Source organism: Copadichromis virginalis, linkage group LG18 (assembly GCF_057382275.1).
Source record: "Copadichromis virginalis isolate Kocher_CV1m ecotype Utaka linkage group LG18, C_Virginalis_male_GT1.1, whole genome shotgun sequence".
NCBI classification, from domain to species: Eukaryota; Metazoa; Chordata; class Actinopteri; order Cichliformes; family Cichlidae; genus Copadichromis; species Copadichromis virginalis.
Genome location: NC_140635.1, coordinates 2754297 through 2771223, shown reverse-complemented (window position 1 = coordinate 2771223; position 16927 = coordinate 2754297). Strand labels below are relative to the sequence as shown.

Sequence of the window (16927 nt, the reverse complement as noted above, 5' to 3'; positions counted from 1 at the left end):
TTTGTGTGCTTTGTTTGCTGTTATGATAGCAGGCATACAGCCATGTTCTCAATGTCTCAGCTATCATTGATTATTGCTGCTCTTCCTCTTCTATTAGGCACTTCAACTCAATGAATGACACACAGAAAGATTTCATGACTGTGTTCTTCACAATAAGGAGAATATGTTATCTGCATCTGAATGACTCATGTTGCCTTGTTTCTACTTTGTTTGCATATTTCTGCTTGTTGGAAAGGATTTTCTGAATCATTCAGTAGTTTTTGTAATAATAACGACATTTAGCAAGACTTCAAAATGATTCTCCAACATTTGCTGTTCAGACTTGATCTGTTCTTACGTGTGTGATATCCAGAATGAAAAACTCAGCTCAGGTAATAAAATGGGAGCTGAGCAGACTGCAGGGGCTTCATGGTCTCTCCTTTGATTCCATTAAAGTTCATTTGTCAGCTGTGAGTTGAGGATTTGAGCTGTTTCTCTCACAGGTGAAGAACACAGATCCTTCCTGGAATCATTCTTGAAGCAGAGTTCCTGCTTGTAACTGTCATTGTGTTATTAAAGTGAAAGCCACAGCTAACGGTGTGGAGGCTGCAGAGCAGAAACCCACACAGCCCGTCTGCTGCAGGAGAGCAAGTTTGGATACAGTCAGTTTGTGCTTCACTCACACGGGTTGTTGTTGATCACACAATGAAAGTAGAATCAAACTCTTCATCTTCAAATCTTTATTGTTCACACAAACACAACTACACTGTTTGACATTTGAAAATCAAAGTGAAAACTTGTGATAAAAATATTCCTGATGGTTTTTGTTACTACAATAAAAGTCACAATAAGCACAAAAAGAATTCTAACTCAGAGCAACAATACATGTAAAGATGGATTTATTTCAGACGATCTTCTAACTGTTGAAGAAAAAGGCAAAATAAGCTCAACACATCATAACTAACATTTGTGATCAAAGTGATGAATGAGATGAATTGATGAGATGTGATGGTGAGAAAAGGCGAGCAGGAAACAGTCAGTCAGCATGTGTGCAGTTGGTGGACGCTCCCTTGTTTGTGAGCAGCATCAGCAGAGAGAGTCCACAGCAGTACACCAGACTCTTCACTATCAGCACTGTGTACAGCAGGCAGAGCAGCTTCACCCTGCACTGAGACTGGAAGGACACTGAAGGACAGACAGACACAAAGAGACAGACAGACAGTCGGGTTATTCCTCTCAGATCAAGGAGAAAAAGTCCAAATAGAAACAGTCACAGCTTCTTCTTCAAGTGGATGAATTGATGTAGTGTTTGTGTCCACTTGGGGGCAGAAGAACTCCACAAGCAGCTAACAAACTGATCTCTGACATATTATGGTCTGTCTGCTGTTTGGTGCTGAGCAGCTAGTGTACAGTGGCTTTATCAGAGCTTGTTGGATGAAGATTTGATCAATTAGTGCAACTTTAAGAGCCTAAACTTGTTCCAGCTGCCTCATTGGACATTGGAGCTGTCCATGCAGAGAGGCAGCAGGTGATCTTACAGTCAGCTGGCTGCAGAGCTGGCAGGTCTGCTGGCTCTCTCTCTGGAGGACAGGAGGCTGCTGGAGCTGGAAGCTCTGAAACAGAAAAGGAGTCAAATGTTTGGAGCTGCAGTGAGAAATGTCAGTCCTCTGCTGCTCTGCTCTCTTTGACAGCATCTCCACATGAAGCTGAATCACTGCTGAACACAGTCACCAAGCCTTCATTACCTTGTTGTGTTCGGGCCTCCACTGTGCCCCCCTCGTGCTTCACCCAGCAGCTGTATTTATATGTGTCAGAATGGCTCCCATCAACCATCCTGATGGCAATGGTGCGTCCCGCCTCTCTGAGCTCCAGCTGCTCTCCCTCAGCAGGGGGCAGCTCCTCCGCTTCTCCGCCGTTCTTCTTCTGTCTTTTCCAGGAGAACTGGACCAGAGGAGGAAACATGGCTGAGGCCACACACAGCAGAGAGCTGTTCCCCTCCAGGTGGGCTCTGGATGCTGCTGGGTACACGCTCACCACGGGCTTCACTACCTGCTCATCTGAAGTTTGACAGCAGCAACAAGCAGCACAGACACACATTCACACAGTCAGCAGCAGCTTCCAGCACTGCACTGCATTCAGTCTGATCCTGGAAACTACATGGACTCTGATCACTAAACTACTCATCAGCACAAAGTTCACTACATACACTGGATTCAGCTTCATATCAAACACAGTCATCACCTCATGTCATCATGGCTCACATGAGGAACACTCAGCATGGTTTTACATCATGAAATAAAATGTATTTCTTCTCTTTTATTTTCTTGGCTTTACTTCACAATGTAATTTATCACAACTCTAAATGTATATATAGAGATTTGTCTTTAACTTTTTAAATATATTTCCAATCCCAAACACATTTCAACAGAGTTGATCTTCTTCCATAAAATCCATTAACCTTTTTAACTTTATTCTGCACTGAAATTATGTAAATTTTAAATAGTTTTTAAAGACATGTTTTATATTTGTTACAACAACTAACATTCTTCTTTCAGAGACTTTTCTACTATTAGATTTTCTCAAATCTTTTACTGCAATAATTTGATCGGCTTTAATTTTATTATTTGGTTTGATTATTTTCTTCCATATGTAAATGAATTATTAAATAAAATTAAATGCAACTTAGCTGAAATTTGAAAGATAATTAAATCCTTTTTTTCGGCCATTTGATTTAATTTATTATTATTTTTAATTAAAAAATTACATTTTGTGAATGATTGTGTATTTACTTGTACATATTTTTCAAAGTAGTATTTACAGTTGACATTTTTGAACTTTCATTATTATTTGTCATTTTGACTCATAAAACCTGACTAACAATTTCATATTTTATCCAGTATTTTTCATCACATTTTAGACGTTTAATATTTCATGATCAGTATCTATGACAATTAATAAAATAATGTTTTTCCAAAAAAGACTCTTTGGACCAACATGCTATATCGTTCACTATTAAAAACATATCTACATTTTCTTCTTAGCAAAATTCATATTTACAAATACTACTGTATTAATTTTAACATCAAATATGATCTTGTGTTAAAAACCAGCAGAATCACTGAGAGGATCAAATCCTAAATATTTGTAACATCACTAATATTTGCAGAAATAAAGAATAACTTTAGTTGTTCGGTGAGATTTCAACATGTTTTCAGAGATTATTGAGCTTTTCTTATGTAACAATGGCTGCAGATGAATTCTCTACTAATGATGAAAAACTAACATGTAAAGCCTGAAGCAGCACAAACTGACTTTAAACACATTTTCAGCTTCTACAATAAAACAACTGAAGGAAAATAAATGTTTGTTCTTACCTGTTACAGACAGTTTAGTTCCAGAGCCAAAGATGAGGTAGTAGTAGTAGTTTCTCCCTGCCACTCTCACAGTGAGACAGACTGCTACAAAAACCTGTCTGCTGTTGAACGTGTCAGCTGAGGTGAATGAGTCCAAATGAGGAAGCAGGATCATATTTCAGCTCCATGATGTGTTTCTCTAATGTTCATATCAACATGACTGTCTCTTCTTCTCTTTTCTTTTAGCCACACTAGCAGCACGGCTCTGATGTTAATGTCAGTCTGTTGGTCAGTCCACTACTTTAGTCCACATGAAAACAGAAAATCACTATATAAGCACCAGTCCATTTATCCCAGCAATGATGCACCACTACAATGAAACATGCTGCTGATAGGATCATGGTTTGGCCCATCTGGCTCACCATCATTAATCACACAATGAGTTTTGAATTCTAGCAGCAAATTGTAAAGAAAACTATCAGAACATCTGTCTGTGAACTGAATCTCAGGAGAAAGTGGGCCATGCAGCACCACAATGACAAGAAAGGAAAGATCGATTGTGGGTAGGCAGCAGAGGATCAGGGGACCATAACACCATCTTACACAGTTATTAACTAACGAGCTCATTGACTAATCTGAAACATCACTTTGATTTTTCTAACAGCTTCATTGGAATTTCAGCTCACAGTGGATCTGCAACATGAGCAGCTGAAGAGCTTCAAGAGCTGAACGTGAGGTTATAAACACACAGTTGTACAGAAACTGTGGCAAAATGGTTTAAGGGAAACAACATCCAGTTATCAGAGTTATCATCACAAATCTGATCTCAGCTCAATAAAAAAACAAAAAGTTTCTGATGGAAGAAATGAGACAGAGAGGCTGATGTCTCCTTCACTTTCCCCTGTCATCACATCTTTGAGGGGGTAAAAGGATTTAACATCCAGCCTCATGTGTTAGATCCAGATTTGTGGCATCACTGTAAGAAAAGAGCTTTTTCCCCATGTGCTCGTAGTAAATCATCTTTATTTTTCATCAAAGTTATAATCAAAGTATGATCCTGATCAATATGTTAAATAATAAATGTAGTAAGTAAAATAACTGCTGATCTTCTGTAAACACAGTGATTGGTGACGACCTACCAGAGGGAGGAGAGGTGGGGTGAGTGAGCACTTGTCAGAGCATAAATTGGAGCCTCAGAGATGTTCAGGTTCTGTTTCCAGCAGTCCTGTGAGCAGTTCAGATGATCGGATACCAGACATTCACCTTTGGAAATTCTGGCAGAGACACCAGAGACATCAAGCAGCTGCCCAGACAATGGACTTACAAATTCAACATGGGTTGGCCTCCACCTCTGTGGAAAGTGTGGGGCGGCCAATCAGCTCTGGGGATGGATCCTTGGTCACGTCACGACAGCCTTCGTCTCCACGGTCAGCTTAGCATCTTGCTGGCTGATCATAGCGACCTGCTCCGTAAAAATGTTTTGTATGTAAAAGATTTTAATGAATGGTTCAGTATTAGTGCAAATGTTCTCACTGTAACTGAAACACTTTAGAAGATTTTAATGATCACAAAAACCAGCTGTTGGTGGTGATATGATAATAAAGATAATAACACTCACCTTTCTCTGTGGATGTCCAACCAGGGTAACACACAACAATCCCAGCATGTGGGACCATCATCTGTGGGATGTTCTCCTTAAAAATCTCTGTGTTGATGAGATGAATAATGTGGACACTTGATTTGAAAAGAACACAACAGTCAGTCGTCTTTGTCAGGTATGGAGGAAGGACGGCAGCAGAAGTCTTGGCAGAAGAGAATATCCAAGCTAATGGACATCATCCCAGTGGCTCCTGGTGTTGTTAACAGAAAATACAAAGTTACTGTCACATAAAATATAAGTTTAGAGAAAGTTCAGAGAATTAGATCCACACCTCTTCTAGTGTCACAGTTACACATCCTCATCTTTCAGAACAAGAACTCAGCCTTCAAGGTGGATTTGAAACTGTTGCATTTAATGACACAGATCATATTTAAAATACACATACAGGTAAATTTATAACAGAAAGTTTAACCTCCACAAAAAAATTCAAAATAAATGACCAAGACTGTGACAAATAAATCAGCACAGCATAGAAAGTTAGCTGTTAATATGAGAGCCTCAATTTTAAACTGTTAACTACATGTTAACATGTTGCAGCTCCAGCATTTTTTGATTTATCAATTAAACTATTAAATAATTAATCTTACAGTAATGAGTCTGTGTCCTTTATGAACTATTAGTTTATTAGATTTATATTTCCTGGAGTGTTATTCCCAGGAAAGATTAGGATGTCAGCCTCTCTGACTTTGTCTCTGATGAACTCATTTCTAATCTTGTCCAGTGAAAGTCTGAACATCTTCCGTTCGGCCTCCTGTCTTTTTGTCAGAGCCACAGGATCCAAACCAGACATCACAGCAGCTCTCACCAACATCCTGTAAACCTTCCTTTCACTCTGCTGCTGTCCTTCTGTCACAAATCACCTGACAGTCATTTAAAGTTAGCAGCACAGTGTGGCTGTGACAATGCTGCTCAAACTTTCCTAAATTACATTCCAAGTTATATACTGCTCAAAAACATAAAGGGAACACATGGAGTTACATTGTGTTGTTTAAGGGTTCCCTTTATTTGTTGAGCAGCATATATTAAGATCATTTAAGCAGATTACTGTGAAGGACTTTAATGGTTTGCTGATGGATTCGCCTCCATCTCCTGTGTTCTTGCTGTCAGGTGGATCCTTGTGATCCTGTAAACAGTGATGCACCTGAGAGTCACAGACAGACATGTGGGACACAGACAGACCTCTTCCACAGCAGATGTCTTTAGTTCACAGGAGGAAAAATACAGGTGTGATAATGACGGCTGCATTCCAGTTAGCAGAGGTCCTGCTTTGTGGATCAGAGTCAGTTTCAGCCTGCTGTGTTACAGTGGACAGCTACAAATAACAGGTGTAGCCTGAAAGGTCGATCAGATGAAGGTTATTGGTTTGAATCCATGTTGAGAGGTTGGTATCTATCTCTCTGAGATTACTTTTTTTGTTCATAAAGTTGTTCTGAGACAAACTGCTGCTGCCTCCAGCTGACTGGTTCCAGGTGTTGCAGGTATGAATCCTCCTGATGGTTCAGTCTGAGAAGAACTGAAGTCAGAAGAGTTTTAAAATGTTTGCTGGCACAAAAACACAACCTGACATCCAAGGTAAAATTCTGTGATTTAGAAGTGGAACTACAGAGAGGAGCGGTGATATCACGGCCACTGAACTGTGATTAAATAAATGTTTTAAAGAACAAACAGTGTGCTCTGTAGAGCTGTTTGATAGCCAGAATACACAGAAGTCCTGCTCTCACACTGACAGCAGTGATGGACACGTACAGCTTCATGATGGCTGCCAAACACACAAAGAACACGACAGGATCAACAACCTGTGAAACAGTTTTAGCAGTTTTTATACAAAATGTCATCTCTGTCATTCTAACTGTAAGCGATCATTAGCTAGATTAGCCACACGGTATTAGAGGGTTGTTGCTAGTTAGCGATGCTGCACACCTGTTACTCCCGTAGTCTTTATGCTTCAGTGATTCCACAGGTCTCATTTTTTCTTATCCTATTTTAGACAGAGATGACATCAGCAGCAGACTCCACAGAGACCCAGAGTTACTGTTAGTATCTGAATTATATGGATTTAAACAGTTTTAGATTCAGTTCACACAGAGCGCTCTACAGCCTGCTAACATGGAAAGTTAAATGAAATAAAGCACACTGACAAAAGGTTTGATAGAAGTGTAATTTGTTCTTTTCATTTAATAACAGGGTCCAAAGTCCACATCATTATCAACAGCTACATTCACCCTGGGGAACAACAAGTGAACGTGACCATGAGGACCACGCTGGGTTTCCTGGGTCCAGAGGTTTGAGAAATGTCCTCCCTTTCATTTATCACAGCTTCTGTTGACCCACGGAGGAAGACTCCTGATGTGTCATTTCAGAAACATCAGGAACTGAAGGTCACCGCAGGGATCAAGCAGAACTCGCCACCTTCACCAGCAGCTTCCTCGGAGGGAAATCTTCAGACCTCCACTAGACGCCCAAAATAGAAGATGGACAAATCTGCATTTCATGAGCAGTGTGATAGAGACCTTTACTTTGTGTGATGTTAGAAGTTTTCACATCATCCTCAGATGAAGCACAGAGACTCTGGACTTTTACATAATGATGTTATATTCAGTCCTGTAGAAAGTTACATATTTAAAATATATATTATCCTTTCTGGTTACTCTGGTATGAAGGACTCTGAATGACTTCATGGTAAAAAACACAATATTGGCAAAACACAGTGTGAGTGAATTCCAGATTAAAGTTTTTAGTTCAACATACAAGTGACAAGTGACCTTTGACCTTCATAAGGTTTTACTTAATTGTGTCAGAGAAAATCTCACTTCATGCAGCTGACGACATTCAGTGTTTAAAACAGAAGCTGTGCAGGTCTGAGATCAGCAGCTTTCTGAAACACCAAACTGAGTTAATATTTATGCTCCTATATAGTGACACAGTTACATGGATGATTAATCCCTTTGACTTCTTGTCTTTAACTTTATCAATCAAACAGCTGCAGCTTCCACTGACAAAGAGTGAACATGTAGGATGATGTGTGTGATGTCACTGGGTGGTGCTGAGGGCAGCTCCTAAAATCACAAAGAGAGCAGAATCATCACAAACTGTGAAAGTTTATCCATCAAACCTGAAGTAAAGCTGACTCTTCTCTGTCCTCACACACTTTAGGATCTGAAGTTCTACAGTTCTGCTGACAGCTGATAGATGAGCTGTTTGTTAAAAAAGACAAAGTCTTATATACTAACACATTATCCAGTATAATATTTACCTTTGAGTCATTGCTGCTTTTAAATGGAGACCTCAAAGATGAGATGATGAGCAAGTTTCCAGTCCTGGTTCAGTCTGCTGAGTATTGGACAACATATATTATTGATCTCTAAGGATGGAAGATGTACAGAGTACTGCACATGTAACTTTGTGAACAAGACTCATTAAGAATACATCAGACTGATTTTAAACCTGAATATTTCAAACAAAGTCAGTAGAGAAAAATCTATAAATAAATATACAGTCTGGAACAAAATCCCAGAAACTTCCTGTGATTAAATGACTAAGATTCAATTTGAGGAAATGTGAAGTTATGTGAGTTAAAACTGGTGAACGAGAGTGTTTTACATGGAATCACTATTTCTGCTGTTAAATCTGTGTGTTTGATCCAGTCAGACTCTGATTCTTCTTCAGCAGCGATGCTGGAAATGAAATTAAGCAGCCAAAGCTGCTCAAATGTGATTGGTCAGAAGCACAAACAGAAAGCAGAAATCTTGTCCTGTGATTCCAGATTTGACATATTCAGATACAAAATCAGTTTTTTTCTATCAGAGAGAAAAGAAGGTGACAGAAAGATGAGGCACCGTGACTGATTCATCCTCTATAAACATCCACAGGAAACTGATGGAAATGTGTCCAACAACATCAGCGTCCTAATGAGCCGCTGCTAGAAGGACAAGATCCTGACCTGACATCAGTCCAAGTGTCTGGTTAAATGTACTGAAAGGTGTTAAACAACAAGTGCTGCTGGAAGAGTTTTCATGAAGAGAACATTAAGACTGTGAATGAGGGATGGACTTTGACTCAGTTTGACACAATCTGTTTTTCTTTCACTTTGAATAAATGTTTTTGTGGGACTGAGGATACATTTGTTTACATTTGGAAGTTTGATGTCATCTGTTCCTCTTGTTTCTGTCTTAAAACAGGATGAAAAATCTGTTTAAACAGAAATAAATCGAATTGAATTTCTGACAGCAGTAAATAAAAATGGTCCCTGAGCTCAGTATGTTTGTGACTCTGAGATGGAGGTGAAACATGTGAAGCTGGGCTGTGGTTTACTGCTCTCTTCCTGTCACAGACACTGTTTGACATCTGTTCATCTGTTGGTTTTTGTTCAGGCTGCAGGGATCATTTCTCACTGTGGGGAGCTCTCTTCCAACAGTTACAGTAGTAGGTGGCTGAATGATCAGGTTTAACTTTATTTATCTTCAACTCACAGCTGTTCTGTTTTTTCTCAGCTGAAAAGTCATCTTTCTGAGGATGACCGTAATCTGAGTAAACAGAACCACTGCTCTTTTCAATATAAAGAATCACTCTGAATGTTTCTTTTTCTTTCTTTTGATACCACCATACTTCATTGAAATAACACGGTTCAGTCCCTCCACAGCTGAAGGAGACACTTTCTCCAACTCTCCTGGTCAATGTTAAATGGTCCTGAATCAGCTGTTCTGCTGCCATGGTAACCAGTGCTGTAGAGACACAGACAGATAGATGAAGGTTAGTGTGACAGTGTTTGTTACAGGTTGACTTTGTTGGCTCCTGATTGGCTGGAAACACTCACCTGAACACAGACAGCACAGAGCAGCAGCTGGGAGGAAAAGCATTTTGTGCAGTGGTGTTTCCTCTGGTGAACCTGGGGAGAAGTGGCGCTCTGATGCAGCTGAGGCCAAACAAGGATGAGCTGTGAGATCAGACGAGGGCCACGTGGTTTCTAACAGGTCCTCAAAGCTCCCATCAGCCCCTGCGGCCCACAGATAAGACTGCTGCTGCTGATTGACAGCTCAGCTGAAGCTGCTGTGGTTTCATCGTCTTCATTTCAATCTGACAGCAGATCCAAAAATCTGGGTCACATGATGCACAAACACTCAGAAACATTCATGTTGCTGTGAATTTAGTAACACACACTGTTATCTGTGGTTTAACAGCTGTGATGAAAACTCTGAACGTACAAACTAAATATAACGAAACTATAAAGAAAAATACAAACATAAAAAATAATATTCTGTAAAAATCATTTAAAAGTTCATAATTTATAAACAAAGGACTTTAAAAGAATAAAATCTCATGAAACATAATTTATAGTCAAATTCTTTTTTCTTTTTTTTGTTTTTAAGGTTTAAGCTTCTGTGAAGCACTTTGAGATTTTTATCTTGAAAGGTGCTCTATAAATAAAGTTTTACTTACTTACTTACATGTGGTTCGGTTGTGTGTTTAAAATATGTTTATCTTTGTGAATCAAAATGAATAAATAATATGCACAGCATCTCATTTTTAATTGTTCTGTTTTATCGACGACGGTTTTAAGAATCATTAAAATGATGATCATCAATTCTAATATCTATAAACAGTAATAAAAACAGGGCTGTGTTTCACGTCAGCTTCATTTATTTGTAGCCATGGTTAGATTTCATCTGCAGCAGGCAGTCATCCACCTTTACACACACATTTACACAACAGTACAAAAGTACTTTTTGATTCCTGAAAGAGAAATAAGACAAATGTTGCCTTTGTATCATCTCTGATATGGAAGGGATCATTTGAAGATGTGAGTGAAGGACACAAATATTTGGATCTGGTGTTGTTCTACATTTTAGGACTAAAAGACAGAAGGAAGAAAGTGAAAGTGACTGTGCGAGGCGTTGAAGTCATGAAGTCAAGTGGAGGCCGCTGACTGCTGTTACTTTCTGCTGTACAGGTTCAACAGGGACTCACAGTCAGCCTGCTAGAACATTTGGATGAAGAGAAAAAGGAGGAAAAAGACTTTGAGGGACAAATCCAATAAGATCAGCATGTTTTGAATGTGGGAATACAACAGTTTCCTCCACCATGACACACACTGGAGCCTCTTTTTGCTCACAGCTTCACTGTTTGTCTCAAAGTTCAGTTTGGAGGCCAAAATTGTTGCAACACATTTGTAAGTTTGCACTAATTTCACTGTGTGACCCTTAATGGATGTAATCAAAGAATCAGTCAGTGAAATATGAAGCTGTGCTGTAAGTTTGGAGGAGAAAAGTGTCTGAGTGACTTTAATGAGGTGAACACATGAATACAGAGCACTGACTGACACGTACACACTCCTTTAATGAGTCGCACACATTTTTGTGACTTCATGAAATGTCAAAAATGACACAACACACAACAAGCTGCGAGCACATTATTGTGTGTTTGCTGTTTGTGTGCTTTGTTTGCTGTTATGATAGCAGGCATACAGCCATGTTCTCAATGTCTCAGCTATCATTGATTATTGCTGCTCTTCCTCTTCTATTAGGCACTTCAACTCAATGAATGACACACAGAAAGATTTCATGACTGTGTTCTTCACAATAAGGAGAATATGTTATCTGCATCTGAATGACTCATGTTGCCTTGTTTCTACTTTGTTTGCATATTTCTGCTTGTTGGAAAGGATTTTCTGAATCATTCAGTAGTTTTTGTAATAATAACGACATTTAGCAAGACTTCAAAATGATTCTCCAACATTTGCTGTTCAGACTTGATCTGTTCTTACGTGTGTGATATCCAGAATGAAAAACTCAGCTCAGGTAATAAAATGGGAGCTGAGCAGACTGCAGGGGCTTCATGGTCTCTCCTTTGATTCCATTAAAGTTCATTTGTCAGCTGTGAGTTGAGGATTTGAGCTGTTTCTCTCACAGGTGAAGAACACAGATCCTTCCTGGAATCATTCTTGAAGCAGAGTTCCTGCTTGTAACTGTCATTGTGTTATTAAAGTGAAAGCCACAGCTAACGGTGTGGAGGCTGCAGAGCAGAAACCCACACAGCCCGTCTGCTGCAGGAGAGCAAGTTTGGATACAGTCAGTTTGTGCTTCACTCACACGGGTTGTTGTTGATCACACAATGAAAGTAGAATCAAACTCTTCATCTTCAAATCTTTATTGTTCACACAAACACAACTACACTGTTTGACATTTGAAAATCAAACAAAAACTTGTGATAAAAATATTCCTGATGGTTTTTGTTACTACAATAAAAGTCACAATAAGCACAAAAAGAATTCTAACTCAGAGCAACAATACATGTAAAGATGTATTTATTTCAGACGATCTTCTAACTGTTGAAGAAAAAGGCAAAATAAGCTCAACACATCATAACTAACATTTGTGATCAAAGTGATGAATGAGATGAATTGATGAGATGTGATGGTGAGAAAAGGCGAGCAGGAAACAGTCAGTCAGCATGTGTGCAGTTGGTGGACGCTCCCTTGTTTGTGAGCATCATCAGCAGAGAGAGTCCACAGCAGTACACCAGACTCTTCACTATCAGCACTGTGTACAGCAGGCAGAGCAGCTTCACCCTGCACTGAGACTGGAAGGACACTGAAGGACAGACAGACACAAAGAGACAGACAGACAGTCGGGTTATTCCTCTCAGATCAAGGAGAAAAAGTCCAAATAGAAACAGTCACAGCTTCTTCTTCAAGTGGATGAATTGATGTAGTGTTTGTGTCCACTTGGGGGCAGAAGAACTCCACAAGCAGCTAACAAACTGATCTCTGACATATTATGGTCTGTCTGCTGTTTGGTGCTGAGCAGCTAGTGTACAGTGGCTTTATCAGAGCTTGTTGGATGAAGATTTGATCAATTAGTGCAACTTTAAGAGCCTAAACTTGTTCCAGCTGCCTCATTGGACATTGGAGCTGTCCATGCAGAGAGGCAGCAGGTGATCTTACAGTCAGCTGGCTGCAGAGCTGGCAGGTCTGCTGGCTCTCTCTCTGGAGGACAGGAGGCTGCTGGAGCTGGAAGCTCTGAAACAGAAAAGGAGTCAAATGTTTGGAGCTGCAGTGAGAAATGTCAGTCCTCTGCTGCTCTGCTCTCTTTGACAGCATCTCCACATGAAGCTGAATCACTGCTGAACACAGTCACCAAGCCTTCATTACCTTGTTGTGTTCGGGCCTCCACTGTGCCCCCCTCGTGCTTCACCCAGCAGCTGTATTTATATGTGTCAGAATGGCTCCCATCAACCATCCTGATGGCAATGGTGCGTCCCGCCTCTCTGAGCTCCAGCTGCTCTCCCTCAGCAGGGGGCAGCTCCTCCGCTTCTCCGCCGTTCTTCTTCTGTCTTTTCCAGGAGAACTGGACCAGAGGAGGAAACATGGCTGAGGCCACACACAGCAGGGAGCTGTTCCCCTCCAGGTGGGCTCTGGATGCTGCTGGGTACACGCTCACCACGGGCTTCACTACCTGCTCATCTGAAGTTTGACAGCAGCAACAAGCAGCACAGACACACATTCACACAGTCAGCAGCAGCTTCCAGCACTGCACTGCATTCAGTCTGATCCTGGAAACTACATGGACTCTGATCACTAAACTACTCATCAGCACAAAGTTCACTACATACACTGGATTCAGCTTCATATCAAACACAGTCATCACCTCATGTCATCATGGCTCACATGAGGAACACTCAGCGTGATTTTAAAGTCAAATTAAATTCATTTCAGTTTAATTCGTCATGTGTTTGCTTTTTATTGTTTTATAGAAATTTAGTTCAGTCCAATTTTAAAATATTTACATTTGTCTTTATACAAGTGAAAATGTATTTTTCTTATTAGTCCTTAGACACGAGTTCTAACAGAGATCCTCTTCTGTCCAAAAGTAAATTCATCTTCTTTCATATTGTTTTGTACTATTAATAAAATTAAATATCATTTCACAAAATTCAGTTCAGCAGATAAAATTTCCATTCTTCTTGTCTTTGATATATTTTACCATAAAGACCATATTTGTCTTTCAGACTAATTTATTCTCAAATATTTTTGTGTAAAAATTGGAAAAGTAACACAGTGATTATTTTAATTTATGTTTTTATTCAAATAAAAAACTGTAGCAACTATTTTAAAACACTAAAACTGAAATGTTGAATAAAACGTTTTCAATAATATGAGATATACTTCATGATATTTTTAGTCATAAAATACAAATTATTTGACAAAGTATATTTAATAATAATTTGTATCGAAAAGTATTTTGGAAAGTTTAAGTATTATTAACTTTTTATTGTCACGTACAAATCCACACACACGACTTCATCTCAGAAATAAATATCAGAGTTTAACGATGTCATATTCATCCTAAATTTATCTGTCATATCATTTCTGAGTTTTCTAATCAGTATCTGTTTTTATTATTCTATTTACCTTTTTGAAGCAGCTACATGAATGTTTGACTATTAAAAAATATTTGTTCCTCAACATAAAGCAAATATTTCCTGAAACCATATTTGTTGTTAATCTATATTAATTTAATTTTAACATCAAATATGATCTTGTGTTGAAAACCAGCAGAATCACTGAGAGGATCAAATCCTAAATATTTGTAACATCACTAATATTTGCAGAAATAAAGAATAACTTTAGTTGTTCAGTGAGATTTCAACATGTTTTCAGAGATTATTGAGCTTTTCTTATGTAACAATGGCTGCAGATGAATTCTCTACTAATGATGAAAAACTAACATGTAAAGCCTGAAGCAGCACAAACTGACTTTAAACACATTTTCAGCTTCTACAATAAAACAACTGAAGGAAAATAAATGTTTGTTCTTACCTGTTACAGACAGTTTAGTTCCAGAGCCAAAGATGGGGTAGTCATCGCCTGTACTCCCCACAGTGAGACAGACTGCTACAAAAACCTGTCTGCTGTTGAACGTGTCAGCTGAGGTGAATGAGTCCAAATGAGGAAGCAGGATCATATTTCAGCTCCATGATGTGTTTCTCTAATGTTCATATCAACATGACTGTCTCTTCTTCTCTTTTCTTTTAGCCACACTAGCAGCACGGCTCTGATGTTAATGTCAGTCTGTTGGTCAGTCCACTACTTTAGTCCACATGAAAATAGAAAATCACTATATAAGCACCAGTCCATTTATCCCATCAATGATGCACCACTACAATGAAACATGCTGCTGATAGGATCATGGTTTGGCCCATCTGGCTCACCATCATTAATCACACAATCAAGTTTGAATTCTAGCAGCAAATTGTAAAGAAAACTATCAGAACATCTGTCTGTGAACTGAATCTCAGCAGAAAGTGGGCCATGCAGCACCACAATGACACAAACCAGTCACGTTTGTTTTCTTTGTTCCAAATAATGGTGAAAGAAAAAGAATCCAGTGAATCCAGCGAGTGATGTGATGAGTCTCTGATGTCTTTCTGATGTGGTTTTGTTGCGTCCTTCAAACCACACCTGGTGTATTTTAGAAGAGAAACATGTTGGTCTGCACAGGCTCTTCTATTTTCAACACTGACAGGATTTCCTTTGCTGTTTCTTCTGTGCTGCACATTTTCCTCTGTTGTCTGCAGCTTGATGGAGCTTCTGTACAAAATAGATCCAGAGTTATTTTTAGTGGTGCGGAGCAAAGAGATGCTTCAGGGATGCTTCTGAAATGTGCTGTGGCATGTCTGCTGGAATCATCAGAGTTGTACTGAGTGGCCTCAATCAGCTCCAGCAGCCTCGTAGGAACACACAGCGTCCATGCCTGCTGTTAAAAATAGAGCTTTGGAACAACCGAGTCCAACAGAGTCCAACAGAAATGGTGTGAAAGAGCTGGAAGTTCATGTGAGAAAATCCAACATGTCAGAATTAAAGCTGCTCTGTGTCAAAAATGGAGTCAAATTCTTCCAAACTGATGTGCTGGACTGATTATCAGTTACTGCAGGTGCTCCAGCCGAGGAGGAGCAGGAACCAGCAGAACTGCCAAACCCCACCGACACACATCACACACCACAAATGCCACACTCACAGAGAGACAAAGATAGAAAACAGGGAGGAAAGATCGATGGTGGGTAGGCAGCAGAGGATCAGGGGACCATAACACCATCTTACACAGTTATTAACTAATGAGCTCATTGACTAATCTGAAACATCACTTTGATTTTTCTTCATTGGAAGTTCAGCTCACAGTGGATCTGCAACATGAGCAGCTGAAGAGCTTCAAGAGCTGAACGTGAGGTTATAAACACACAGTTGTACAGAAACTGTGGCAAAATGGTTTAAACAACATCCAGTTATCAGAGTGACCGTCACAAATCTGATCTCAGCTCAATAAAAAAACAAAAAGTTTCTGATGGAAGAAAAGTGAGAGAGGCTGAAGTACTTTCCCCTGTCATCACATCTTTGAGCGGGTAAAAGGATTTAACATCCAGCCTCATGTGTTAGACCCAGATTTGTGGCATCACTGTAAGAAAAGAGCTTTTTCCCCATGTGCTCGTAGTAAATCATCTTTATTTTTCATCAAAGTTATAATCAAAGTATGATCCTGATCAATATGTTAAATAATAAATGTAGTAAGTAAAATAACTGCTGATCTTCTGTAAACACAGTGATTGGTGACGACCTGCCAGAGGGAGGAGAGGTGGGGTGAGTGAGCACTTGTCAGAGCATAAATTGGAGCCTCAGAGATGTTCAGGTTCTGTTTCCAGCAGTTCTGTGAGCAGTTCAGATGATCGGATACCAGAAATTCACCTTTGGAAATTCTGGCAGAGACACCAGAGACATCAAGCAGCTGCCCAAACAATGGACTTACAAATTCATCATGGATTTGACTCCATCTCTGCTCATCATCATCATCATCATCATCATCTTTGCTCTGTTGGATTATAATTCTAAAGGTTTGGACTCCCATCATTTTCCTGGTGGATTGCAGCTTCTCCCAACACTGAGAAG

The 16927-nt window shown here is 39.5% G+C and overlaps 3 protein-coding genes across 3 annotated transcripts in view; all 3 read right to left on the bottom strand.

Annotated features, from left to right (window-relative positions):
• LOC146686914 (uncharacterized) overlaps positions 1-16927 on the bottom strand; it is a 280227-nt gene that overhangs the window by 259082 nt on the left and 4218 nt on the right. The gene's annotated exons all lie outside the window — the stretch shown is intronic.
• LOC146686916 (uncharacterized) lies at positions 883-3833 on the bottom strand. The gene is made up of 4 exons (XM_085440145.1): positions 3354-3833; positions 1725-2036; positions 1518-1592; positions 883-1164 (listed from the first exon to the last, which is right to left on the bottom strand). Exons 1-4 carry the CDS (start codon positions 3505-3507, stop codon positions 1016-1018), a joined length of 690 nt encoding a protein of 229 aa, XP_085296271.1. The 5' UTR covers positions 3508-3833; the 3' UTR covers positions 883-1015.
• Positions 12118-15213, bottom strand: LOC146686915 (uncharacterized). The gene is made up of 4 exons (XM_085440147.1): positions 14807-15213; positions 13139-13450; positions 12932-13006; positions 12118-12578 (listed from the first exon to the last, which is right to left on the bottom strand). The coding sequence occupies exons 1-4, from the start codon at positions 14949-14951 to the stop codon at positions 12430-12432; spliced, it is 681 nt and encodes a 226-aa protein (XP_085296273.1). The 5' UTR covers positions 14952-15213; the 3' UTR covers positions 12118-12429.

Excerpts from the sequence above, each read along its gene's own strand:
- LOC146686915 (XM_085440147.1), bottom strand. The coding sequence starts at position 14,951 with ATGATCCTGCTTCCTCATTTGGACTCATTCACCTCAGCTGACACGTTC. Across the intron at positions 13,007-13,138 it reads GGAGGCCCGAACACAACAAG|AGCTTCCAGCTCCAGCAGCC; the intron begins GTAATGAAGGCT and ends TTTCTGTTTCAG. Across the intron at positions 12,579-12,931 it reads AGCTCTGCAGCCAGCTGACT|TGTCCTTCCAGTCTCAGTGC; the intron begins GTAAGATCACCT and ends TCTGTCCTTCAG.
- LOC146686916 (XM_085440145.1), bottom strand. The coding sequence starts at position 3,507 with ATGATCCTGCTTCCTCATTTGGACTCATTCACCTCAGCTGACACGTTC. Across the intron at positions 1,593-1,724 it reads GGAGGCCCGAACACAACAAG|AGCTTCCAGCTCCAGCAGCC; the intron begins GTAATGAAGGCT and ends TTTCTGTTTCAG. Across the intron at positions 1,165-1,517 it reads AGCTCTGCAGCCAGCTGACT|TGTCCTTCCAGTCTCAGTGC; the intron begins GTAAGATCACCT and ends TCTGTCCTTCAG.